Source organism: Saimiri boliviensis, chromosome 4 (genome assembly GCF_048565385.1).
Source record: "Saimiri boliviensis isolate mSaiBol1 chromosome 4, mSaiBol1.pri, whole genome shotgun sequence".
In the NCBI taxonomy this organism is placed as follows: Eukaryota; Metazoa; Chordata; class Mammalia; order Primates; family Cebidae; genus Saimiri; species Saimiri boliviensis.
In genome coordinates this window covers 20,060,111-20,087,851 of record NC_133452.1, presented here as the reverse complement: position 1 = coordinate 20,087,851, position 27,741 = coordinate 20,060,111, and the positions used below count along the sequence as shown (strand labels likewise).

Below are 27,741 nucleotides of genomic sequence, written 5' to 3'. Positions count from 1 at the left end.
AGGACACACTTCAGCAAACACCCCAGTCTTTTCACAGAACCTGTGCAGGGAGGATGGGAGACATTTGCCCTAGGATGACCCTGGGAACGCTGGTGAGTAGAGGTGCCCACTTCTGCCCTTGGGTCCCAGACCCATCTGTGCTTCCTACTGGGAGCCAGCATCATAGAGAGTAGTCACTATGTAGACAGATTGGGAAACCCTTTCTAGAAAGGGAAAGTGGGAGGCACTTTGAGTTTTGCAGGCCATGGCTTCTCTGTCTCTTTGTCAAATTCTGATTTTTTGTAGAGCAATAGCAGACCAAGACAACCTGCAAATGACAGAGGGACCAGACTTGGACACTGTCCTAGCTTGCTGACCCCAAATGAGGGGATTATATCGTCCCAGCAATTGGTGACCCATCCCCTAGGGTGTCATCTCCAAGTGGTGTCTCAGCTGGAGAATCAGAAGAGGGTCCTATCCTGCCTGTGGCTTCTGTGTAGTTGAATGTGATGGCAGCGGGAATTCCATAGTTTGCAGCTTACTCCGTCTTTTCTGACTGCGGAGTGGACTCTTTGCTCTATGGGGACCTTCCCTGAAGCCTCAGGTGTGAGCTGAGGTGAGGGGGTGCAGCCATGTGGTGTCCTGGAGATTCAGGGCCATCTGCCTGTGCAGCTTCTTGCTTCCCTGTGGCCCTGCTCCTGCCCATCCCAGGAGAACCGTCTGTGACTTCTCACTGCCAGACCTACCTTCCTAATGACCTAGAGGGTGAGGAGCCCACCCGCCCGTGATGGCAGCTCTGAGGCTGTGTGGTCACTGCCTCCAGGGAAGGGCAGTGACCTCCTCTTCTCTACCAGGGCTCGGAACCATACAGGAAGTGCTTTTTAATGTTGAGATTTCTCTGCTGTAAGTGTCATTGCCTTACCTCTGAACACTACATTTTGTGATCCTCCAGTGAGAAATTCCAACCACAGGCACCTGTAGGAGATTAGGGTGTCCCAGGTCCTAGGGCAGTCAAAGCAGGTCCATCCTCCCTCATCATTTGTGGATTGTCTGTGAGTACTTTTGAGCTACAACAGCAGAGTGAAGTTGTTATGACAGAGAATATGTTCCCTGCACACTTTTACATATTTACAAAATCGCTTGTCACAGCAAACTCTAGAGGCCCTAACTATGGGGAAGGCCAGAAAGAATCATTGCCCTTGCTGTGGGGTTGAAAGGTCCTTCCTTATTGGAACCTGGTGTCTCCTTCTAGTAATGAATTCAAGGCCTGAGAAGTGGCTTGGTTCTGCAAATTGGGCAGAGAAGCCTGGGATTTGATGGACTGGCTCGTTTCAGCTTCCAGGTCATCCATCCTTGTGTTGGATGGTCACTTGTAATTATATAAATCCAGCCATATCCAAGTTGGCTCTCCGTGTTGTTTGCCTCTTAGAACCCCTTGTTCCATGAGCCACGGACATAGTTCTCTGTGGCTTAGGTCCCGAGCTGGCATTGTGACTTCCGCAATTATTTCTACCATTGCACCTTCCCTGCTCCTGAGAGTTTAGAGCTCTCCGCTTGGGATCTATTATTTTAGGATTTTTCATACCGTTACTCCTGGGAGCCCATTTCAAAAACAGCATCTGCTACCTGCAACCCCAGCCTTCAGCAACAGGCATCCTGAGCTGCTTCTCATTCTGCTGCCTTCTCCCAGGCTCTTCTTTATATGCTGAGTAAACAGGAGTCCTCCAGGCTTCCCATGAGCACAGCGGATGGACATTGTTCTGGATTTTCACACTCAGACCACTTCGGCATGAACACTTCTCTTAGTTTTTGATTCCTTGCTCTATTCCCTGCCTTAGAAGTTCTGGATTTTCTGGTTTTTGCTGTGTGGACTATCCCTTTGGGGGGTGGGAAACTTTTCTCATCATCCACCCGAATCCTGTCCCAGATGGGAGGAGCAGTGAGTGCTGTGCCCGGGCTCCGTGCCTTCCCAGTGCTCCCAGCATCACACCAGCTTCTCCTTAGACAGATGCTGTGGGGTCCGAGCTCTCCATGTTCACCATGCTCCCACCATCTTCACTGCCCTCCCAGCATCGTCCTAGCCCCTCCAGGGTCACTACCTGACTAGGTGGGGGTTAGGTGAAAAGGCAGAGGCCCTGGCAAGACTTCTGGTCCTGTTTGACTTTAGGTTCCTCTCTGAAACGTGACTGCATTCCACATCATGTTCCTCCAGTAGCCTCAGTTGGGACAATGCATAGGGCAGTGTAGCATCTGGGCCGATGATGACCAATTCCTGCCACCATGGCTTTTCAACTACATTGATTTTTCCTAAAACAAATAAACAGACTAGCAAGAAGTTATGGCAACACTGTTTTCCTTACTAACAGTAGAGATGTGTGTATGCATCAATGCTGGCTTTTAAAACAAATATAAGCCCATACGCATTCTGCTGCATGCAGAGTCTGTCTCAAAATAACACACTTTGAAGATCTTCCAAGACCCGCACATACAGATTCTTTCCCTTTTTATCTCTGCTGGACATTGCATAGAATGACTGCATCACAACAAATGTAACCAGTGTCTATGGATGAAGATCCAAATGGTCTCCAGTCAGTTACTTTTACAGAAACCAAATGCTGCGGAAACTGTGCCTGCACAAATCTCAATTCAATTGTGTAGAATAAATTTCCAGGCACAGGATTGCTGTGCAAATTAATACACCTTTAAAGCGTCTCATGTCACGGGATGGCAATGCTGGCTACACTCTTGTCTGTGATTGTGAAGACCCAGCTTGGGCAGAGGATGGTGAAACATCCACTGTACAGGGAGGGAAACTGGTACAGGCTTCCTGAAGGACAGGGTGACAGGGCTCATCAAGAGTCAAAAATATCCAAGTCGGAGTTAAGAATATGTCTTCATATGCGTTTGAAATGGCCTAAAGACTCTCTGGAAGGATGAGAAGAATACAATAAAGTTTCGTCCTGGGCATGTGGCCAATGAGAGTGGACGCAGACATGGGCGGGGGAGTCTTTTACAGGTGACTTTTCAGGGTTGTGATCCTGAAACAGGTGAAAATATGGAGACGAAGAAGTAAGGAAGGTTGGGGCCAGGAGCCCCCGGGACGGTCACCCTGTGGGCTAGCCTGATGTGTTGTGGGCCATGAGGGTCCCAGAATGGAAACTCGGGCAGCGGCGAGCGGTGCTGCTTCTAGATATTTACCCAACGGTGTTGCCATAGGGGGTTTATTACAGATGAATGCTGATTTCAACCACAGATGACTTTCCGGGAAAGTTTACTCCTGGGGGTTTCAGTTTCCACCCCGCCGCGTCCTCTCTGGGTTCTGCTCTTTTCAGGGCGCCCGTTGCGCCAGAGCTCCGGATTCAGTTCTTGCCTGGTGCAGAGATCGGAGTGGTTGCCCCGCTTCCGGCCGAATCGCGCCGGCCTCCGGGTCCACAGCCTCCAGACACAAGAGACTTTGGAAGACTTGGGAGGACAGGAGGATCCAGGAAATGCAGGGCCTGGTGGGGCGAGGAGCACGAAGGTTCTGCTTTCATGCTCTCTGGGACTTTGCCACCGCCTCAGTGTGGAGACGTCACCGTCCCGCTTGGATCCGTGGGGCTCCGGCAGTGTGGCTCTCCAGGACCTCACATCCTCCTTGCCCTGGGGCTGCTGCAGGAGGGCGCCCGGGAGGCACTAGGTCCTGAGTGTCCAGGGTCCCGCAGGGGCTTCCCGTAGTCGCCTTTCCGACTTGGCAGCTCGCGGTTTCTCCGCTGGGCTGTGGGACCCCGAGCAGGGACGTCGGAGGTGGAGAAAACCTTGGGATGGGCGGAAAAGCAGAATCAGAGGTAGGGCTGGAGAAAGGGAGAGGAAGGAAGCAGAACCAGAGAACATTGAGAAACTCGCCCGTCTCTACAGTGAGGAAAAGGTGACACTCGCACAGTCCCCACACTCCACAGACTTTCTGTCTCCTGCTCTCTGATCGGTGTGGAACGCAGGCCCCACCTCCTCCACCCTACTGTGTTTGGGGTCAGCCATCCCGGTGGGGTGAGGCATCCCCTTGTGGGTGCGATTGGCACTTCCCTGAGGGCTGTGGACACTGAGCACCTTCTCCTGGGCTCACTGCCATTTGCATTCCTCTTCTATGCCAGTGGGCAAGGGGAGGTCCCCAAACGCTGACGGGACCCTGACCCCAGCTGGTGCTGGGCTCTTGACACCGCCTGGGGAAATGAATTCAAGGACCCGTAGGAAAATAGAGAAAGAAGGCAGATTTTACTGTAAAAGGAAAAGTGCACACTCAAGTAAAGGGAGTGCAGGGGAGCTCCAGAGAGAGGCAGGTGGACCGGGGTTTGGGGCTGCCGTCTTTCTGGGTTTCTCCAACCAAGGGATGGAATATTCATGAAAATTCCTGGAAAAAGGAGAGGATTTCTCAGAACTGTGCTGCCACCCATTTTACACCAAATATCGGTATGCTCTGAAGTGTTAGGGAGCTGGCTGGTGTGTTTACTGTGTTCATCAGCATGTAGTAAGGTCCCAGATGAAACCTACAGCAAATCCAGGGTCACGCTGGGTCCGCTCATTCTTAGCCGGCTTGGTTCACATGCTGTTTGTCAGAGTCTTATAAACCCTCAGCCTCTGCACGTATTTCAACAGACTCCTTTTGCTTGTCACCTGAAACTGCTGCCTAAAAGTTTCTGTTTTTTTCTGACCACGGTGTAGTGTACCTGTCTCATTTTGGAGAAATATCTATTCAGATTCCTTGCATATATTTAAGTGGGGTTATTTCACTTTATAATATTGATCTGTGAGAGCTCCTTATATGTTCAGGATACCAGTCCCTTACCAGATGTATGCCTTTTAAATATTTTCTTTCATTCTGTAAGTTTTTTTTAACCTAAAGGTGTTTTTTTTTAAGCACTAAACATTTACATTTGCATGAAATGAAGCTAAACTACCTTTTATTTTGACATTTGTGCTATTGATATACAGTACTTAACAAGCCTTTGCCAAATCCTGGGTCACGAAAATGTACTCCTCTATTTTCTTCTGAGACTTTCATAGTTTCATGTGTTAGGTGGACATCTGCCATTCACATAGAGCTACTTTCTGTGTGTGCTGGAAGGAAGGGTCCGCCTCATTCTCCTGCAGGCGGCACCCAGTGGTCCCAGCACGGTTCACTGTAGTGTAGGATGCACCTGCCCCACCTCCTGTCCCTCCCTCCTGCACTGGGCATCAGAATTGCTCCCTGCTGAGCAGTTCTCCCAGGGTCCGAACCAATGAAATCCATCCTGTGAATTCCAAGGAGGCACCTGCTCTTCAGAGGACCTGGACTAAGGAGGAGATACACCAGAAGAAATTATATTTCATGAGATGGAACATTCTGGGAATACTGACACTCAGCAAACCCCTTACTACATCAAAATAAGAAATGGCATGATTTCCTATTTGGGTCCCACAAGTCTTCTTAGCTTATTTAATTTTTTTGTGTTGTTTCTTACATTGCTGTTGTTGTTTATTGTTGTTTTCTTTGAGACAGGCTCTCATTCTGTCCCCAGGCTGGAGTCTAGTGGTACCACCTCAACTTCCTGCAACCTTAAACTCCCAGGCTCAAGAGATCTTCCCATCTTTGCTTCCTGAGGAGCTGGGAATACAGGCACATGCTACTACACTTGGTCAATTTTTAAATTTTTCTCTAAAGACAGGGTCTCACCATGTTGCTACGGCTGATGTCCAGCTCTTCGCCTTGAACAATTTTCTGGCATTGGCCTCCTGAAGTTCTGAGATTACAGGCATGAGCCACAACTCCTGGTCCAAACCTTATTGCTTTTTAGTTTTTACTTTTCACATGGTTGTATTTCAGTTTGTAGATTTTTAAATTCTGTATAAGTAATTTGGACAATGCTATACGATAAAATGTTTTCTTCAGCCACAGCTTCCTCAAACACAGAAGTGGCATTAAAATGTTGTGCATTTGTCAAATCTTGAAGAAGTTTCAGACATTTAGGGTGATCCTGACCTTGTGTTTTGGTTGACACAATAATCCACAAAGACAAGTAAAGCACCCCCTCTGATCTGGAGGGGTAAGGAGGTGAAAGCATTGCCAACCCAAAGTGACAACCTCTTCTGTAGACATGATCCTGCCTAAATTTCTCATGCTCCACAAAAGAAGGTTGTGGACTCCTGGCTTCTCCAGAGCCCCATGTAGTCCGTGAAGCACTCTCTGGCTGCCTCTGCAAGTGGTTGAACAGCTCCTCCTGGTCTCTATGGGGCTGTGGAGGCTCCAGGTCCCCTAGGCCCAGGGACTGTCATCTCACCAGGCCCCACCAAGGATGCACCCCACCGTGGGTGGTGAAGGAGACCAGGTGTAGCTGCTCCTGCCTCTATCCTGACCGGCCAATATTAACAGAAGAGGGAGTAGGGATGGGTGGAGCCATGGAGGTTGGTGCTGGAAAGAACAGAAATGAAGCCCTTCGTCCAATCCCCCAAATGATGGGGATCCCTTTCTGAGTTCTAGCAGCCCTGGGGTAGTCTAATGATTGGATTCTTCTCATGTGTCTTAAACCCTATCCTATGGCAGCCACTGTGGTAGGTGCTGGGTTCACATGTGGGTGACGGATGTGAACTTAGAATTCAGGAACAGAACTGAACACTGTATGCCAATGGAGCAAATGACAAAATTAAAGGCAGTTGAATTTCATTTCATGCAAATGTAAAACATTTGTGTTTCAAAAAGGACTCCACTTAAAAGATTAAGAAAACTTTTTAAATGGAGAAAATATTTGAAAATCATATATCTGGTTAGGTGCTGGTATCCTGAATATATAAAGAACCTTTACAACTCAATATTATAAAGCAAAATAACCCAATTGAATATATGTAAGAATTTCAATAAATATTTCGCCAAAGGGAAACAGGTATAATAAAGGGTGGTCGTAAAAGAAGAGAGACTTTTAGGCAGCACTTTCAGGAGACTAGCCAAAGGAATCTGTTGAAATATCTGCAAGGGCTCCAGGCTGTAAGACCCTAAAAGACAGGGTGTGAACCAAGCTGGCTAAGAAGGAGCGGATTCAACATGGCCCTGGATTTGATGTAGGTTTCACCTGGGACTTCATTACATGCTGATCAACATAGTAAACACACCAGCCAGCTCCCTAGCACTTCGCAGAATATCTATGTTTGGTGTAAAAATGGGTGGCATCGTAGTTCTGAGAAATCCTTTCCTTTTCCCTGGAATTTTCATGAATATTTAACCCCTTGGTTAAAGAAATCCAGAAAGGTGGCTGCCCCAAAGCCCTGTGCACCTGCCTCTCTCTGGAGCTCCCTTGCACTCCTTTTCCTTGAGTGTGCACTTTTCCATAAATCTCTGTCCGTTCTCTATTTTCCTACTGGTCCTTGAATTCATTTCCCCAGGCGGTGTCAAGAGCCCAACACCGGCTGGGGTCACAGACCCACTGGCGTTTCGGGACCTCTTGCCAGCTGGCATCAGAAGAGGAATGCAAATGGCAGTGAGTCCAGGAAAAGGTGCTCAGTGTCCACAGCCCTCGGGGGAAATGCCAATTGCACCCCCAAGGGACGCCTCACCTCGCTGGGATGTCTGACCCCAAACACAAAGAGAGTGGAGGGGGTGGGGCCTGTGTTCCTTACAGGGCAAAGAGCAGGAGACAGAGAGTCCCTGGAGTGTGGGGGCTGTCCTAGTGTCACCCTCTCCCCATTTTGGGAAATGGGGTTTCTCCCTGTTCTCTGGCCCCACCTGCTTCCTTCCTCTCCCCTTCTCCTGCCCTCCCTGTGATCCTTCTGTTCCACCCATCCCAAGGTTTTCTCTGCCTCACTATGTCCATGCTCCTGGCCCACAGCCCAGCAGTGAAACCAGGGGCCCTGGACCCTGAGTGTTGGGGTTGGGGAGGCGACATCGGGAAGCCTCTGTGGGACCCTGGACACTCAGGACCTAGTGTGTCCTGGGCGCCCTCCCGCAGTAGCCCCAGGGCAAGGAAAGGAGGATGGGGGGGGTCCTCTGGGGCCACACTGTCATAGCCGCACGGATCCGAGCTGGACAGTGACGTCTCCACACTGAGCCTGTGGCAACGTCCCCTCGAGGGTGAAGGAGGAACCTCGTGCTCCTCACCCCACCAGGTCCAGCATTTCCTGGATCCTCATGACCCGGGAACTGTCTGGCCCTTGCTGCGACCAAGGAGTCCTCCCAGGTCTTCCAAAGGCCGTTTTGCCCGGAGTCTGTGGACCCGGAGGCCCGGGGGCATCGGCCGGCAGCGGAGCACCCACTCCGGGGTCTTTACCCGGCAGGCCCAGGTTCCAAAAGTGGGGAGCAGCGGACGCCCTGGGAGGAGCTTGCTGAACCCTGAGAGCACAGTGCGGGATGGAAACTGAAACCCTTCAGGTGAAACCTTTACCCGAAAGTCATCTGTGGTTGAAATCAGCAATCCAACTGTAATATTCCCCCTGTGACAACACCGTTGGGTAAGTATCTAGAAGCAGTGCCTCGTCACTGCAGCAGCCCCTCGGGTCCCTGCCCAGGTTCCCCGTCCCTGGACCCAAGTGGTCCACAATAGGTCAGGCGAACCCACCCGGTGACAGTCCCCGGGAATCCGGGCCCCACTCTTCCTTATTTCTTCATCTCCGTATGTTCACCTGTTTCAGGATCAAAACCATGAAAAGTCATGTGTGAAAGGCTCCCCCGCCCCTGCCTGTGTCCACTCTCATTGGCCACACGCCTGGAACGAAACTTTATTGGATTCTCATCTTTCCAGGGAGTCTTTATGCCATTCCAATATGTATTCTTAATTCAGACTTGGATACTTTTGACTCTTGATGGAGCCCTGTCATGCTGTCCTTCAGGAAGCCTGTTCCAGTTTCTCCTCCCTTCACAGTGGACTATCCTCAGATGCCAGGTAGGATGAAGCAGAGGAGGATGATGAAGAGGCTCCAGGGACTGAGGGTAGTGGCCATGGCTTTGGGTTGGGCAGTGCCTGGGGCCATGGTGAGTGGTGCTGAAATGGAAACACAAGAGTGACAACCCTTGTCCAGGCCCCAAATCTTAGGGGACCCCTCCTCAGCTCCTGCTGTCCCAGGTCATCCTGCAAGGCAAAGATTGTGTCCCCCTCTGCTGTTGGGCAGGCACTGTGACAGGTCCTGGGTTAGGAAGGGAGAGGGGGCATCCCTGTCCTCAGGGAGCTCACACAGCTGCTGAGGGAAGCAAGGTGACAGCACAGCCCCCACTCCTGCAGTGGGGGAAGAGGAGGTGACGCCCCAGGATGGGGGAGAGGAGGGTGTTGGGGCTGGTATTGGAGGTGGTTTTGATGGATTTCCAGATACAGACCAAGGTAGACGAAAGAAAATGAAAAGTGCTCCTAGCAGGAGGGAACATTAAGAGGAAAGGTGGAAACACAGTGATAGTTACAGATTGGAGGCTGGTGAGAAATCCACAGTGTGGGGAGCAGAAGCAGGTGCAGTGAGGAGAGGAGTCAGGAGGGACAAGGGAGAGGAGGATGGGAGAGCACAGGTGCCCCCTGGAGGAGCCCCCCACGAGGGGGTCATTTTAACATAAATGTGTAAACTGGGATCATTGAAGCTGAACTCAAGGACTAATTTCTCGAGATCACCATTTCTGACCTAATTGCAGATCCCCGTTTCTTTTCTTTCGTTACCTCCTGTGCTCTGCTCCAGGGTTCTGTCCATGCTCATCAGGAAGTCCTCAAGCCATCTTGTACAGTCACCCGTTGAGAAGTAATGGAAGGACGAGGTCATATCCTTGTCGTTCTCCCACTTTTCTTTCATTTTTCTGGCTCCAGGATGAACCGTTGTCCACATTCTGTTCTCTGAGTCAAAGAGGAGGAAGATCTGTCCATCGAAGCTGAACTGCCAAGATCCACTGCTGCGTCCTTCGGCTTTCTGCTCACAAGACATCCTGGCCTGCAGGGTGAGGGGTTCTGCCCCCACAGAGAGAGATCAGCTCTTGACGCATTTTGAGCCCCCATCCTGTTCCCCTTACAATTTCCAGGCCTTACTCTCTCTGCCACATCCTGGCCTTGCCTCTAGACCTCTTGTGGGGCGAGATAACCTTCCCATTTGTATTTTTCATGAAAACTATAAATGTCTCCAACCTACCCCTGTATCTGCTCCCTCCTGTCCTGGGCCGTCTTAAACTTACCCCTGGGTGTATAATTCTCCAGCTGAATGCCAAGCAGTTGCTCTGTGAGCATGTCCACCAGCTCTCTCAGTACTGGGTTCTGTTCTTTCCAGGACTTTGTGGCATTTATTTTCTTCCCCAGGAGACTGACCGGTGTGACTGTCTTGTTGCCACAGTCATAGTGAAGGAAAGTCTTTTGATCCAACTGGCCTTGAACCACACACCACCGTGGTCCAGGTCTGAACTTAGGGGTGATGGTCACATCATAGCAAAGAGAGTGAGGGTCTGTGAAGAAAGATGTGTGTGGGTAGGGTGGGCAGAAAAAGACCCCAAGATAGCCCTCCTCCATACTGTGACAGTAAGAGTACACCTCTGGAGGTCTGGGCTGGTCCAGCAAGGAGTGTCCCCTCCAGAACTGTGGTGTTCGCAAGTTTAAGAGTGCTCCCCCTTGCATGAGGACAAGTAGGAGGAGGAGGAGGTCTCTGCCTGCTGAGAAGCCACATGTCCAGAGACATGTCCCCTTGCCCCTCTGTCCACATTGTCAACACATGACTTTGCTAGACTTTGCTAGAGAGGTGCCAGGCCTGCTAGAGGAGGAAGGGCCTGGATGGCAGAGGATCTTTACCAGTAGCCCAAGTGGCCTGCAGGGAGTGGGAGGGAGTGGGAGGGAGTGGGGGCTGCCCCTGAAGATGCGAGTGCATGGTGAGATGGAGTGAGGATGGAACCCACTTGGATAAAGCATAGTCAAATGTTATGGTCACAGGATTTAACATGTTGGCAAAGCCACTGGTGATGGTGCCCTGCTGCTACGAGGATACCTTCCTGAAACCTGGGACAAAGGGATGGTCCACAGAGCAAGAAACAGAAAATCTGAAAATCTAAGGCAGGTAGTAGAGGCAGGGATCACAGGTTCAGAGAAGTGCCCATGCCAGAGGGGTCTGAGTGTGAAAATCCGGAACAATGTCCACCCACTGTGCTCACAGGGAGCCTGGAGGACTCCTGTTTACCCAGCATATAAAGAAGGCCCCATGAGAAGGCACCAGAATGGGAGGAAGCTCAGGGATGCCTGTTGCTGAAGGCCAGGGTTGGGGGTAGGAGATGCTGTTCCTGAAATGGGCTCCCAGGAGTAATGGGGTAAGAAATCCTGAAATAACAGATTCCAGGTGGAGGCTGTCAACTGTCAGGATGACGGAGGGTGCCATGATGGAAATGATTAGAGAAGTCCCAATGTCAGCTGGGGACCTCAGCTGTACAAAGCTATGCCCATGGCTCATAGAACAAAGGGGTTCAAGATCCAAAAGAGATGGAAACCCAACTCAGATACTGCTGGATGTAAATAACTAAAACAAAAAAAGATAAAGCAAATGATGGATGACCAGGAGGCTGACAGTAGCCAGTCCATCAAGAACAAGGTTCCTTTGCCCAGTTTTCAGAATTAAGCCAGTTCTCAGACCCTGAACCCATTACTATAAGACACCGGTTCCCAGTGAGGGAAGGACCCTTTAACCCTGCAGCAAGTGGAACAATTCTTTGTGACCTCTCCAGAGGTATTTATGGCCAACTAGAATTTGCTGTGAAGGGCAAATGCACTTACCCCCGGGCCCGCTCACTGGCATTACTGGCTGGCTGCCAGCGGGGGACAGGAGCCTACCATTACAGGCTTCCTTCCATGACTGCCTCATGTAATCATCACAGCTCTACAAAGGGACACGACTAGATACAGAAACGGAGGCCCCAAAGTCTGCAAAGACCACAGGGCATCCTTCCTCCCTTTCTAGAAAGGGTTTCCTGACCTCTGTCTGCACAGTGACTATTCTCTATGATGCTGGCTCCCCAGTAGGAAGAACAGGTCGGTCAGGGCCCCAGAGGGGAAGTGGGCATCTCTACTCACCAGAGTTCCCAGGGTCGTCCTGGAAGAAATGGCGCTTCCCATCCCCCATGCACAGGTTCCCTGGGGAGCTTGGGCTGTGTTTGCTGGGGTGTGTTCTCAGGCAGGAGGTAGAAGGCGCCAAGTGGTGTAGGAGGTGGTGAGGGCCCCTTCATGGATGGGGAGACCTCTGGGGTGACCAGCTGGGTGAGGTGGGGAGTGAGGGGATGTGATCTGGGTGGTGGCACTCGGTGGCGATGGGAGAGGTGGGAAGTGTCTGCTGAGACCCTGGGTGCAAGTGAGTGTCTGCAGGACTGTGCAGGGGAAAATTCAAGGACAGAGAGCCCTGGGGGTGCTGGAGGGTTCGTGTGGTGGAGAGCGGGTGAGAGCAGGCAGGCCTGTGGCTGGTGGGGGTGTCTGTGATCCTGTCTCTGTGGAACCCCCTTCATCCCTGTCCTGACCCCAGCTCGGGTTCGGGGGCTCTGGTTTCTGCTTCCCGAGGGCGGGTGGGACTGCCGGACCGCACAAGAAATTTCCGCCCCACCTCGCTCTCTGCAGCTCTCTCGCCCCTCCACCCTCCCGAGGTTCCTTTCCATCCTCCTCTCTGCCCTGCTCCTGGAGGCGGGAAAAAAAGCAGCAGTGGGGAGTGGACCGGGCAAGAATGAGCCACGGAGCAGAACTGAGCTGGGGCGCAGTCCGGGGACATCGCGCGCGCCGGTCCTTCCAGAAGCCTCACCTGCTCTGAAACTCGCTGCCGTCCACAGCCCCCAGGTTTGATCCCCGCCCCGCTTAGGCTCCATCCCAGAACTCACCGATCCTCTCTGCCCGGGACCAGCCTGACAGCTGGAGCAGAAGCGGGAGGCACTGGAGCAACGCGGGGCTGGCGGCCGCTGCCATCGGCGACCGGGAGCGCTGAAGCCTAGTGACTTGATGGGGAGCCTGGCAGGTGAATCACCCTGGGGGTCTACGTCACCGGCTGTCTCACTGGACCGAAAGTTCAGGGGGCCGGAGAGTGGGGACCCAGCGGACCTATTACCCCGGCCTTGCTGGCGGACAGGAATTGCCGGGGAATGCAGCGTGAAACACAAGCAGGTCTGGCACCCCTTCTTCCCCGCCCCTGGGAGGAGACACACTCCCTTAAGCCCTTTTGTCATTCAGATGTCTACGCCCTAGAGCTCAGCACAGTCGTCTACGCTCACCCGGGCCTGGCCCCTCGGCGCTCCCCTGAGGGGAGCGGAACACATTTCCGTTTCCTTCCGTGGGCCTGCGGCGCGGCTGGGGCTCCCTTTTGGCTGCCTGCCCGGGCCCCGCGCCTCCGCGCTCCGTTCTGGCTGCCCTCCCCGGCCACAGGCTTGTCATTACGGGCTCCCTTCTATGACTTTTATATTTTTCATTTTCTTATTAACCCAGTGTGGACACTGATATACACAAAGGTGAAGAAAATGCACAGCAGTGTTCAGCGGCGTCGGAGTCTCCTGTCCTCGCCTAGACCGGCGACACCCGCCTTCCCTCTCCCTGCGCTGCGGAGTGACCCGCTCCCTGCCCGGCGCGCAGCCCCAGGCCAGTTCCCATCCCCGCGGCCGCTCCCCAGATCCCCGGTGGACGTGGTTATAGCCCGGGTAGGTTTGTAGGTTTGTTTCTTCGTGACAGTCTCGCTCTGCCGCCCAGGCTGGAGTGCATCCGCGCAATCTCATTCACTGCAACCTCAGCCTTCTAATTCAAGTGATTCTCTTACCTCAGCCTCCGGAGTAGCTGGGACCACAGATGCGCGCCACCAAGCCCGGCTAATTTGTGTATTTTAGTGGAGACCGAATTTCATTATGTTCCCCAAGCTGATTTCGGACTCCTGGGCTCAAGTGATGAGCCCGTCTCAGCCTCCCAAAGTTCTGGGATGACAGGGGTGAGCCACCCTGCCTGGCCCGGGGCTAGATTTTATTCCAGAAGCACCAGGATTCCAGAGGCTTCAGACAACATGTTGTAAACTAAACACTGGTTAAGATGGTAAATTTTATGTTCTGCATTTTAACCAAAATTAAACAGCTCTAAAAATTATCTTAAGAATGTATGTGTTGCTCAGATCTGCGCAATTTGATCGGCAAAAAGACTCTGCTCATTAAAATCAAGGACATCATTGAGGACCTTGTCTCTAAAATCACAACCTGTGGGACACCTTGCTGATTTAGAAAGCTCATCAGAGAGATTGGCCCTGAGCTCCCCTCAGAACAGCGCCCCCACCATCACCCCCACCAGGTCTAGGGAAGGTCCAGGGGGCTCAGCAGAGCAGGTTCAACCGCCCCCATGGTTCCTGGTGGTTCCCAACTGCCAGTGCTTGCTTTTGGCCTGTTCCCCCTGGGCAAGGGTCAGGCATCCTTCCTTCAAAGCCAGGCACGAATACCCCTCCCATGTGTATCTCTCATTTTCCCACAAGAAAGAGCACCCTTCTGCTCCCTGAGACCTGGATCCACAGTGAGCACATCTGGATCTCCCTGTGTGAAAATTGCTCAGACATTCCTTTGCCTGTCTGCTAGAAGTGTGAGGTCTTTGAGAATGTCCTAGTCTCAAACTCCTGACCTCAGGAGATCCACCTGCCTCAGCTTCCCAAAGTGCTGGGATTACAGGCATGATCCACCATACCAGGACTGGGCTAGGTTTTATTACAGAAATACCAGGCAGGGTTTCAGAGGTTTAAATCAACATATTGTACACTAAGCAATTAATCAAGATGGGAATTTTATGTCCTATGTTTTTACCAAAATTAAACAGCTTTGAAAATTATTTTTATTTTATTTTTTTTTATTTTATTTTATTATTATTATTATTTTTGAGACGGAGTTTCGCTCTTGTTACCCAGGCTGGAGTGCAATGGCGCGATCTCGGCTCACCGCAACCTCCGCCTCCTGGGTTCAGGCAATTCTCCTGCCTCAGCCTCCTGAGTAGCTGGGATTACAGGCATGTGCCACCATGCCCAGCTAATTTTTTGTATTTTTAGTAGAGACGGGGTTTCACCATGTTGACCAGGACGGTCTTGATCTCTCGACCTCGTGATCCACCCGCCTCGGCCTCCCAAAGTGCTGGGATTACAGGCTTGAGCCACTGCGAAATTATCTTAAAAATTGATGTCTTACTCCTGCTCCGCCCAATGCAGATTGGCCAAAAGACTCTGCTCATTAAACTCGAGGCCAACTTTAAGGACCTTGACCCTAAAATCTCAACCTGGGAGACACTTGCTGGTTTAGAAAGCTCCTCAGAGAGATCGGCCCTGAGCTCCCAGTTCAGCAGCCACCCTCGTCCAGGTCCAGGGATGGCGCAGAGGGCTCAGCAGAGCAGGTCCAAGTGAAAGTTCATGGTGGTTCTCAACTGCTACTGCATTCTGCTGGTTTGTGCCCTTGGGCAAAGGGCCAGCCATCCTTCAAGTGGGGCACAAATACCCCCTCCCGTGTGTGTCCCTCATCTTCCCATAATACAGAGCACCCTCCTGCTCCCTGAGATCTGAATAGACAGTGAGGGCATTGGAATCTCCCTGTGTGACAACTACTTACACAGTTTAATTTGTGCGCGTGAGCCTGTGTGTGACAGAGTCTTGTTCTGTCACCAGTCTGGAGTGCAGTGGCATGATCATGGGTCACTGAAACCTCAGCCTCCTGGGCTCAAGACTTCTTCCCCCTCAATGTGGTAGAGTGTGGGGCGGGGCAGGGTAGACTGAGCCTCCTGCTGAGCCTTCCTCTGGTTGCTGTTTTCTGTGCTCTGGCAGAAGCCTCAGTAGTATTCCCAATCTTGACTTTGCCATGCCCTGCCCTAGATCAATCCAGGGGCTGAGTGGGTCTTGGCTGTGAGGGCAACCAGGCAAGTCATTCTGCCAGGCTTGGGAACTGTTCTACTTGGGAAACTTTTCTCATCACCCACTCCAATCCTGTCGCAGATAGGAGGAGCAGTGAGTGCTGTGCCCAGGCTCCTTGCCTTCCCAGTGCTCCCAGCATCACAGCAGCTCCTCCCCTGACACTGTGGGATGTGTGCTCACCATGTTCACCATGCTCCACCATTGGCCCCACATCTTCACTGCCCTCCCAACATCATCCCAGCCCCTCCAGCCTCACTGCCTGACCAGGTGAAGATTGGGTGAAGAGGCAGAGGTCCCTGTAAAACCCATGGGCCAGTTTGACTTTAGTTTCCTCTCTGAAAAGTGACTGCATTCCACATGCTGTTCCTCCAGCAACCTCCGTTGGGACGATGTGTAGGGCAGTGTAGCATCTGGGCCAGTGATGACCAATTCCCGCCACCATGGCTTTTCAACTGTATTTATTTTCTCTGAAACGGATAAACAGACCAGCAATAAGTTATGGAAACACTGTTTTTGTTACCAACAGTTGAGATGTGTGTACGTGTCAATGCTGGTTTCTTTTTTTTAAAACAAATATAAGCCCCTAGGCACTCTGCTGCATGCAGAGTCTATCTCAAAATAACACACTTTGAAGATCTTCCCAGATCTGCACAAACAGATTCTTTCCCTTTTTATCTCAGCCCAACATTGCATGGAATGATTGCGTCACAACAAAGGTAACCAGTGTCTATGGATGAAGATCCAAATGGTCTCCAGTCAGTTACTTTTACAGAAACGAAATGCTGCAGAAACTGTGCCTGCATGAATTTCAATTCATTTGTGTGGAAGGATTTCCAGGCACAGGATTGCTGTGCAATTTAATTCACCTTTAAAGCGTCTCATGTCACGGGATGGCAATGCTGGCTACACTCTTGTCTGTGACTGTGAAGACCCAGCTTGGGCAGAGGATGGTGAAACATCCACTGTAGAGGGAGGGAAACTGGTACAGGCTTCCTGAAGGACAGGGTGACAGGGCTCATCAAGAGTCAAAAATATCCGGAGAGAGAGATCCAAAATGGCTGATCACTAGCAGCTTGGGATTGTAGCTCCCACTGAAAGCGCAAAGAATGAGAGGACGCCACGCCTTCACATGAATTCTTGTTGCTCACGCACCAGGAGATTCCCAGCGGAGGAGCCCCACGGGTCGCCAGCGCGACTCTTGTGACCGGCGAGGCGGTTTTGCCGGCGCCTTGGAGCGACGGTTCTTGGTGCAGAGTCAGAAAAGCACCATCAATCTTAACGCCGCTGATTTGGTCGGTGCAGTGGGTTGCTCAGATTTCGGCGCTGAGAATCAGTAAGTTGGACGTCCACTCAGAAACCTAATTACAGAGACGGTGAATACAAAGACCACAGATGGATAAATTTATAACGAAGGGAGGAAAACGGCCAAAAAAGGCTGAGAATGCCCAAGATCAGAACGCCTCTCCCTCAGCGGGGATCCCAGTTCCTCATCAGCAACGGAACAAGGCTTGATGGAGAACGAGTGTGTTCCAATTACAGAAGCAGGCTTCAAAATGTGGATAATGAGAAACTTCTGTGAATTAAAAGAACTTGTTTTAACCCAATCTAAAGCAACTAAGAACTTTGAAAAAAGATTCGACGAAATGTTAACAAGAATACACAATTTAGAGAGGAATATAAGTGAATTGATGGAGCTGAAAAACACAATAGGAGAACTTCGTGAAGTATGCACAAGTTTTAACAGCCGAATTGATCAAGCAGAAGAAAGGATATCAGAGGTCGAAGACCAACTCAATGAAATAAAACAAGAAGACAAGATTAGAGAAAAAAGGATAAAAAGGAACGAGCAAAGTCTCCAAGAAATATGGGACTATGTGAAAAGACCTAATCTATGCTTGATAGGTGTACCTGAATGTGACGAAGAGAATGAATCCAAGCTGGAAAATACGCTTCAGGACATTATTCAGGAAAATTTTCCCAGCCTAGTAAGGCAGGATAATATTCAACTCCAGGTAATACAGAGAACACCACAGAGATATTCCTCAAGAAGAGCAACTCCAAGGCACATAATCGTCAGATTCACCAGGGTTGAAATGAAGGAGAAAATACTAAGGGCAGCCAGAGAGAAAGGTCAGGTTACCCACAAAGGGAAGCCTATCAGACTTACAGCAGATCTCTCAGCAGAAACCCTACAAGCCAGAAGAGAGTGGGGGCCAATATTCAACATTCTTAAAGAAAAGAACTTTCAACCCAGAATTTCACATCCAGCCAAACTAAGCTTCACAAGTGAAGGAAAAATAGAGTTTTTTGTGAATAAGCAAGCACTCAGAGATTTCATCACCACCAGGCCTGCTTTACAAGAGCTTCTGAAAGAACCACTACACATATGAAAGGAACAAACAGTATCAGCCTTTCTAAAAAAATTATCAAAAAGAGCATCAATATAATGAAGAATTTACATCAACTAATGGAAAAAATAGCCAGCTAATGGCAGTATTAAACTCACATATATTATTATTAATTCTAAATTTAAATTGACTAAATCCCCCAATCCAAAGACAGGCAATTTGAATAAAAAACTAAAACCCATCAGTATGCTACATCCAGATCCATCTCACATTCAAGGATACACAAAGACTCCAAACAAGGGATGGAGAAAGATTTACCAACCAAACAGAGAGCTAAAATAAATAAATAAAAAGCAGAAGTTACAATTAAGCAACAAAGATCAAAAGAAGCAAAGAAGGACATTATATAATGATAAAAGGATCAATGCAACAACAAGAAGAGCTAAAGATCCTAAATATATACGCACCCAATACAGGAATACGCAGACATACAAGACTTATAAAGAGACTTAGACTCCCACATAATAATAGTGGGAGACTTCAACATTAATATTAGACAGATCAATGAGACAGAAAATTAACAACGATATTCAGGACTTGAACTCAGATCTGGAACAAGTAAATGTAATTAACATTTATAGAACTCTCCATTTTAAATATACAAAATATACACTCTTATCAGTACCACATCATATCAACTTAGAAGTTTAAAAGAAATCTTGGTTGGCTCCTTGTTTGTTATTCTCTTCCCTCATTTTCTTTCATGTCTCCATTATTAAGGACAATTATAGGCATACCCATATTTAGACTGCATTCTAGCCCGGGCAATAAAGCAATACCCCCATCCTCTCTCCCTCTTCCTCTTTCTCTTTCTTCCTCTTAAAAAAAAAAAAAAAAAAAAAAAAAGAAGTGAAAGATCTCTGCAACAAAAACTATAAAACATTGATGTAAGATATTGAAGAAGTTATTAAAAAATGGAAATATATTCCATGTTAATGGATTGGAAGCCTCAATATTGTTAAAATGTCTCAAAAAAAAAAAGAGTCAAAAATATCCAAGTCAGACTTAGAATATGTATTCATATGCGTTTGAAATGGCCCAAAGACTCCCTGGAAAGATGTGAAGAATCCAATAAAGTTTTGTCCTGGGCACGTGGCCAATGACAGTGGAGCAGGCAGGAGTTGGGGAGCCTTGCACACATGAGTTTTATGGTTTTTATCCTGAAACTTGTCAATATATGGAGGTGAAGTAGTAAGGAAGAGCGGCGCCGGGAGCCCTAGGGACGGTCACCGGGAGGGCTCGCCCTGATCTGTTGTGGACCAAAAGGGTCTGCGGATGCGGTACCCAGACAGGGGCCCGCGGGCACTGGTTCTAGATATTTACTCAACCAAGTTGTCATAGAAGGGATATTGCAGGTGATCGCTGCTTTCAAACACGGATGACTTTCGGGGAAAGTTCGCTCCTGCGGGTTTCACTTTCCACCTGACCGTGTCTCTCCCGGCTCTGCGCGCTCCTCCCAGGGCGCCCGCTGTCCCCCAGCTCCCACCGGGTCCTGCACGGTGGAGACCCTGGTGGAGTGGATGCCCCGCTGCAGGCCGATGTCCCCGGGCCTCCGGGTGCAAAATCTGCGGAAAAACCGGCCTTTGGAAGACCTGGGAAGACTCGGCAATCGCGGCAAAAAACAGGCGGTTCCTGTATCAAGAGGTTCTAGGAAACGCGAGGCCTCGTGGAGTGAGGAGCGCCAGGTTCCTTCTTCATCCTCGTGGGGACTTTGCCGCGGGCTCAGTGTGGAGACGTCACTGTCCCGCTGGAATCCCTAGGGATCCAAAAATGTGGCCCCAGCGAGGACCCCCATCCTCCTTGCCCTGGGGCTGCTGAGGGAGGGCGCCCAGGTCACACTAGGTCCTGTGTGTCCAGGGTCTTGCAGGGGCTTCCCATTGTCGCCTCCCGACCCCGTTGCTTGAGGTCCAGGGCTCCGGGTTTCTCTGCTAGGCGGCCCTCTCCCGACCCGGCAGCTTGAACGTTGTGAGGTTCAGAAAACCCTGGCATGGTTGGAAAAGAGGGCAGGAGAAAGGGAGAGGAAGGAAGCCCGTAGGGCCAGAGAACAGGGAGACACCCCAGCCATGAGAATGGGGAGAGGGTGACAGGCAAACACCCCCACACTCCAGGGATTCTCCATCTCCTGCTCTCCACTGTAGGAACGCTGGCCCCACCCCTTCCACCCTCACTGTGTTTGGGGTCAGCCATCCAGAGGGGTGAATCATCCCCTGAGGGTGCAATTGGCATTTCCCGAGGGCTGTGGACACTGAGCACTTTTTCCTGGGCTCACTGCCATTTGCATTCTTTTTCTGATGCCAGTGGGCAAGGGGAGGTCCCCAAAAGCTGATGCGACCTCGACCCCAGCCGGTGTCAGGCTCTTGACACCACCTGGGGAAATGAATTCAAGGAGCAGTAGGAAAACAGAGAAAGGACAGAGATTTACTGCAAAAGGAAAAGTGCACACTCAAGTAAAGGGAGCGCAGGGGAGCTCCAGAGAGAGGCTGGTGCAAGGGCGATTGGGGCTGCCACCTTCTGGGTTGTGTGTTCAGTATGTTAATGAGCATATAATGAGGTCCTAGGGGAAACCGAGGTCAAATCCAGGACCTTGTTGGGTCCGCTCATTCTTAGCCGGCTTGCTCCACACTCTCATAGGGTCTTATCAGGCCAGAGCCTCTGCAGATATTTCAACAGATTCCTTTTGCTGCTCACCTGAAACCGATGCCTAAAATTTTCTCTTCTTTTGTGGCCACACTGTTTTATACCAGTTTCATTTGGAGAAACACGTATTCAAATTCTTCGCATATATTTGAATTCTTTTTTGTTTGTTTGTTTGTTTAATAATGTTGAGTTGCAAGAATTCTTTATATATTCAGGATACCAGTCCCTTACCAAATATATGATTTTCAAATATTTTCTCCATTTTTAAAGCTTTTTAACTTCTAAATGGAGTTTTTTTTTTTGAAATACAAAAGTTTTACATTTGCATGAAATGAAATTAAACAACCTTTTATTTTGCCATTTGTGCTATTGGCATACAGTACTTAAGAAGCCTTTGCCAAATCCAGGTCACGAAAATTTACTGCTCTATTTTCTTCTGAGATTCTCATATTCTCATGTGTTAGGTGGACATCTGCCATTCACCTAGAGCTAGTTTCTGTGTGTGCTGGAAGGAAGGGTCCACCTCATTCTCCTGCAGGTGGCGCCCAGTGGCCCCAGCACCATTCACTGTGGTGTAGGATGCGCCCGCCCCACCTCCTGTCCCTCCCTCCTGCACTTGGCATCAGAACTGTGTCCCGCTGAATGGTTCTCCCCGCGGTTTCCACCAATGAAATCCCTCATGTGAATCCCATGGAGCCACCTTGTCCTCAGTGGACCTGGACTAGGGAGTGGATTCACCAGAGTAAATTAGATTTCATTAGATAGAAGCTTCTGAGAATACTAACACTCAGCAAGCCCTCTCATTCATCAAATGTGAAAAATGGCATTATTTGGTCATTTGGTTCCTACAACTCTTCTGTCAGCTTAGCTTATTGGGGTTTAAATTATTTTTTTGTTACTTCTGCTGCTGCTGTTGTTTTCTTTGAGACAGGCTCTCATTCTGTCTTCCTGTTTGGATTGCAGTGGCACCACCACGACTCACTGTGACCTCAAACTCCCAGGCTCGAGTGATCCTCCCACCTTAGCCTCCTGAGGTGCTGGAGCTAAAGCCACATGCTAGTACACTTGGTCAGTTTTCTGAAATTGTCTGTACAGATGGGCTCTCACCATGTTGCCACTGCTGATCTCCAACTCCCAGCCTCAAGCCATCCTCTGTCACTGGCCTCCCAGAGTTCTGGGATTACAGGCATGAGCCACCACTCCTGGCCCAAAAAGTTGTTGCTGTTGAGTTGTTACTTTTCACATGGTTGTATGACATTGTGTAGTTTTAAACATTCTGCAGAAGTAATTTGGGCAATGCCATACAATAAAATGTTTTCTTCAGACACAATTTCCTAAAAATAGAAGTGCCATGAAAATGTTGTGCATTTTGTCAAACCTTAAGTTTCAAATCTTGAGGGTGATTCTGAGCTCTTGTTTTGGTTGACACAATAATCCATAAAAACAAGTAAAGTGCCCCCTCTGGTCTGGAGGGGCAAGGAGGTGAAGGCATTGAAAAGCCAAAGTGACAGCCTCTTCCATAGACATGAACCTGCCTAAATATCTCACGCCCCATGAAAGAGGGTCCTGGAATCCCCGCTTCTCCAGAGCCCCATGCAGCCCGTGAAGCACTCTCTTCTGTCTCTGCAAATGGCTGAACAGCTCCTGCTGGTCTCTGTGGGGCTGTGGAGGCTCCAGGTCCCCAAGGCCCAGGGGATGTCCCGCTCACTGGGTCCCACCAAGGGTGCACCCCACTGTGGGTGGTGGAGGAGACCAGGTGTGGCTGCTCCTGCTCCTACTCTTCTCCTGACCGGCCAATCTTAATAGGAGAAAGGAGTATGGATGAGCGAAGCCATGGAGATTGATGCTGGAAAGAACAGAAATGAAGAACTTTGTGCAGTTCCCCAAATTATAGGGATTCCTTTCTGAGTCAGATCTAGTAGCCCTGGGGTGGTCTGATGATTGACTTCCTCCCATGTGTCTTAAACCCTATCGTATGGCAGCCGCTGTGCTAGGTGCTGGGATTTCAGGTGGGTGACTGACGTGTCTGGTCCTCAAGGCACTTAGATCCAGGCATAGAAACAAACACCCATGTGGTGGCTGCTGCCGATGTGATGTCCTCGAGGTGGTTTGGGCTATCAGAGGGCAGAAGAGGGGGTGACTCATTCTGCCTGAGGAGTGGCATGGAGGCTTCTCGGGAGGTGACATTTCAGATTGTTCTTGTAGGAATAGTAAGAATGCAGGGCTGATGGCCCCACAGGGTGGTGGGGTGTGCCTTATGCTGTGCTGAGGCACAGGATTTGAGAAATAAAGAGACAGGACACAAGTAAAACACAACTGGGCTCCGGGGGCCAAACCACCTGTGAGCGGAGTCAGTTGAGGCCCTGAATGTCCAGAAGCATGTGTATTTATTGTGTATAGGTTAGGGCGCAGGGCAGTGAGTGAAATGATTTTTAAGGATAGTGATAGGGTCGTGAGCAATAAAACAAGGGGTCCACCCCCATTAGGTCACCTAGGCTAGGAGGTGGACAGTGCACAGCAAGGGGTCCATTCCCATCAAGGTAAGGACCGTGTGCAGTAAGGGGTCCACTCCCATTAGGTCACGGAGGCTTGAAGGTGGGTCGTGCGCAGTGAAGAGGGTGCAGTGCGCAATACCTCTATCTATGGCAAACTACTTCCTCGAAGATTTATGGGGGGATGCTTTAAGTCACCCAGTAGTTGCAGAGCTGTCAGGGTTACCACCACCTGCTGGCAGCTTCCAGTGAGTTCTGTGGGATGATGCTTTTCGAGCAGCACAGTAGCAAGAGCTGATAAAGTTCACGGTCACCAAGGTGGATTGCCAGTCTGAGGGCAGCCTTCCACAGGAACTGGAGCAAGGTCCTATAACTCCTTTATCAGGAGGAGTGGCTCTCGCCCCAAGCCTGCCATCCAGCCAGTATCTTTATGATACTCAACCTGGGCCATGGATTCTTGTCCTGGTATAACTGCTTTTTCCTTAAGTCACGCTCTGCACTGTGTCTGCTCTAGGCATTCCTCCAATTATAAGCTGCTTATTCCTTTATTCATGCTCTGTACTGTATCTGCTCTAGGCATTCCTCTGATTATAAACAAAGATATAGTTTTATATATATATTTATATATATATATATGGAAATAACTGAGTGGTAAGATATTCTTTAGACACTCATTCTATGAACTAATATATGATTATATAGAGAGGATTGTATAAAGGAAAATAACTGAGTTGTAACACTATAAACTGAAATATTCTCCAGGTCTTAATTGTGCCAGGATTCTGTTTACCTCTCCTTCCTTGGTACCTATATGGGGGTTACCCACAAAGAATACAGCATGGCCAGGTGGGAGGAGAAGACAGGGCAACCGGCAGAGGGACAGGCCTGAGGAGGAGGCCTGGGGTGCAATTATCACAGAAGTCTGGGGAGCTGTGAGAAGTCTGCAGGAATGAAACCTCAGTTACTGGGGTAGACTCTTTCCACAGGGAGGAGAGAATGTCAGGAGGGAAGACAGGGAATGAGGGGTGGGCGGGAACTCCGGTGGAGGCCCTATCTCTCTACACAGCAAATCAGCCAGGAAATCAATTCACCATTTATGCATGCATGTTATCACACACACACACACACACACACACACGCACACACACACAGGTACACACGCACAGTGTCACACACACACACAAACCCCCACACATACACAACTGCAGCAGAGATTCAGACACAGACACGCACATACACGTGCACACACAGACGTATATAAAAACACGGAAGAAACTGCATGTCATCTCGAGAGTTGTCCTGTCTGTCCCATTCTGCCCACTCACCTGTCATCTTGGGGGCTCTCTCTCAGCTCCTGAAGGACTTCTGAAGGACTTCAAGCAGGATGTCACTGTGTGATCTGAAACACTCAGACAGCTCCTCACTCTGACCTTCCTTCCTGGTCCCCTGGGTTCTGGGATGAAGCAGGGTCCTGCTCGTTTCTGCTGCAGCAGAAGAGAACCCTCTCCCCTGGGGCAGAACTGCAGGGCCACTGGAGGGCACCCCTCTGCTCTTTGCCCTCAGGGCATCTCGATCTGTAGGATGGGAGGAACTGCCCCAAGCCCCAGAAATAAACCTTTTATGGATCCCTCCCTCATCCACCATGATGTCACAAGCTGTGTGCCAAGGAACTCAGGGCACAAACTCACTGAGCAAACCCTCTGGGCTTATGGAAATATTTAAAAGGTAAGCAGTGCCATCTGCTGGAAATGACTAGGAAGTGCTAGTCCACGGTGTTAGTTTCAACGTTAGACTATACATCATTGCTTCAGATGACGTGGTATTTTTACAATCTGTGATTTCAGCAGTTGCTGTGATAAAAAAAAAAAAAAAAAAAAAAAAAAAAAAAAAAAAAAAAACACACACACACACACACACACAAAAAAAAAACACAATCCCCTGCAAAAATTGGTATGAAACAGGAAATGAGGGCGTCTGTGCCCAATCTATTTCCAAGGTTTGAGAAGTTGCTCAGTGCCCAACAGGTACCCATGTCCACTAGTACACACTTGTGCTTATTTGAGAATAAAATAGGGGGAACTGACGTGCAGGTCGGAATAAAGGCCGGTGTGAGAGAGCCCAGCAGAAGAAAACATGGCTGCCAAAGTGTTTGAGTCGGTCTGCTAGTATGGCCTGGCCTTAGCTGTGGCAGGAGGTGTGGTGAACTCCACCGTATATAATGTGGATGCTGGGCACAGAGCTGCTATCTTTGATTGATTCCGTGGAGTACAGGACATTGTGGAGGGGAAGAAACTCACTTTCTCATCCCATGGGACAGAAACCAATTATATTTGATTGCTGTTCCAACCACTTCATGTGCCAGTCATCACTGGTAGCAAAGATTTACAGAATATCACCATCACACTGCGTGTCCTCTTCTGGTCATTAGCCAGCTTCCGTGCCCTCCCCTAGCCAGCTTCCCTGCCCTCCCCTGGCCAGCTTCCCCGCATCTCCACCAGCATGGGAGAGGGCTATGATGAGGGTGGGCTGCATCCATCAGGACTGAGATCCTCAGTCAGTCGTGGTTGGCTTTGATGCTGGAGAACTAATCTCCCAGAGAGAGCTGTTCCCCAGGCAGGTGAATGACGGAGCGAGCAGCCACCTTTGGGCTCATCCTGGCTGACATGTCCTTGACAGATCTCACCTTTGGGAAGGAGTTCACAGAAGCGGTGGAAGCCAAACAGGTGGTTCAGCAGAAAACAGAGAGGGCCAGATTTGTCGTGGAAAAGGCTGAGCAGAAAAAGGCGGCTGTCATTTCTGCTGAGGGTGGCTCCAAGGCAGCTGAGCTGATTGTCACCTCACTGGCCACCGCACGGGACGGCCTGATGGAGCTGCACAAGCTGGAAGCTGCGGAGGACATCGCAGGCCAGGTCTCACGCTCTCTCTCGGAACATCACCTACCTGCTGGCAGGGACATCCGTGCTCCTCCAGCTGCCCCAGTGAGGGCCCACCCTGCCTGCACCTCTGTGGGCCGACTGGGCCACAGACTGGATGATTCTTAACACTGCCTTCCTTCTGCCCCTCCCCAGAAATCATGGTGAAATTTCATCATTGGCTTACAGTGAAGGAGATAAAGGTAAAATCTCTTCATATCTCTAATTAGGTTATCAAATGACTCTTTGGTTCTTCTCACATCCATGTACTTTTTTATCCACCTCCCTACCAAAAATTTGCCAAGTGCCTGTGCAAACTGGCTTTAGGTCCCAATTTGGGGCCTGCTGAAGCTCTGGCCTGGCACCAGCAGCTGGCAGCCTGCAGGCAGGGCAGTGTGTGATGGACTGGGGAGCACAGGTGTCCTCCTGGGTCCACGTGTGGCCTCCATCCTGTGGCTGATGGAAGATTTGCGGATGAGGCCCACGTGTCTGAACTGAGAAGGCAGGCCTCCTTCTTCACAGCAGTTCCTGCGCAGATGCCGCTGAAGAGATGTGCCGGGGAAGGGCGGAGAGGACGTAGTCTGTCTCTTTCCATAAGGCTGCTGCTCTTTAGCTGTGTGACCAGCAGGTCTGTGTGAACTGGGCACAGATTGAAGAATCTGCCCCTGTTGAGGTGGGTGGGCCTGATTGTTGCCGCCCAGAGTCCTAAATCTTGGATGGACTTGGATAGTGAGCAGGCCTGGACTGAGATGTGAGCCCCCTTGAAGATTCCCTCTCTACACCCACCTGGGTCCCTCTCTAACACCCAAGGGAATTCCAACTTGAAGGATTGCATCCTGCTGGGGCTGAACCTCCACCAGAGATGTGTCTGACCTGCGTTCCCGGCTCCCTGGTTCAGAGACTGCCCTTCTCCTGGGCTCTGTGCCTGCGCTGGGAAGGACACTACCACGGGAAGGAAACAAATGTGTAGAAACTGCCATTGATAAATGACACCCAGCCCTTCCAGCTCAGAAACAAACAAACAAAAAGAATGAAATAAACATACTACATTTTCAATTTACGTGAAATGTTTTCTTAAATAGTGATTAAATTGCTAGGTCATAAATATTTATTGTTTGGTACTAATTATTTAATAAATACATTCTTGGGTATTTCTTTTTCTTTTTTTTCTTTTTCTTTTCTTTTTTTCTTTTTGAGACAGAGTCTTCCCTGCCCAGGCTGGAGTGTAGCGGCGCCGTCTCGGCTCACTGCAATGCCTGCCTCCCAGGTTCAGGCGATTCTCCTGCTTCAGCCTCCTGAGTAGCTGGGACTACATACACTTGCCACCACGCCTGGCTGATTTTTGTTTTTAGTAGGGATGGGGTTTCTCCATGTTGGTCAGGCTGGTCTCAATCTCCTAGTCCTTCCACCCCGGACTCCCAAAGTGCTTGGATTACAGGTGTGAGTCACTTCACCCAGGCTTTCTTTTTTTTTTTTTTTTTCTTTTTTTTT

At 49.9% G+C, this 27,741-nt stretch overlaps 1 protein-coding gene and 1 pseudogene across 1 annotated transcript; one reads left to right on the top strand and one right to left on the bottom strand.

Moving 5' to 3' along the window:
* Nucleotides 1–8,838: 8,838 nt before the first annotated feature.
* Nucleotides 8,839–12,860, bottom strand: LOC101037366 (UL16-binding protein 2-like). Its single transcript, XM_074397284.1, has 4 exons — nt 12,776–12,860; nt 10,118–10,381; nt 9,615–9,896; nt 8,839–8,957 (listed from the first exon to the last, which is right to left on the bottom strand). The coding sequence occupies exons 1-4, from the start codon at nt 12,858–12,860 to the stop codon at nt 8,848–8,850; spliced, it is 741 nt and encodes a 246-aa protein (XP_074253385.1). The 3' UTR covers nt 8,839–8,847.
* A 12,611-nt stretch (nt 12,861–25,471) lies between these two features.
* Nucleotides 25,472–26,320, top strand: LOC101036722 (prohibitin 1 pseudogene; annotated as a pseudogene).
* The last annotated feature ends 1,421 nt before the right edge of the window (nt 26,321–27,741 follow it).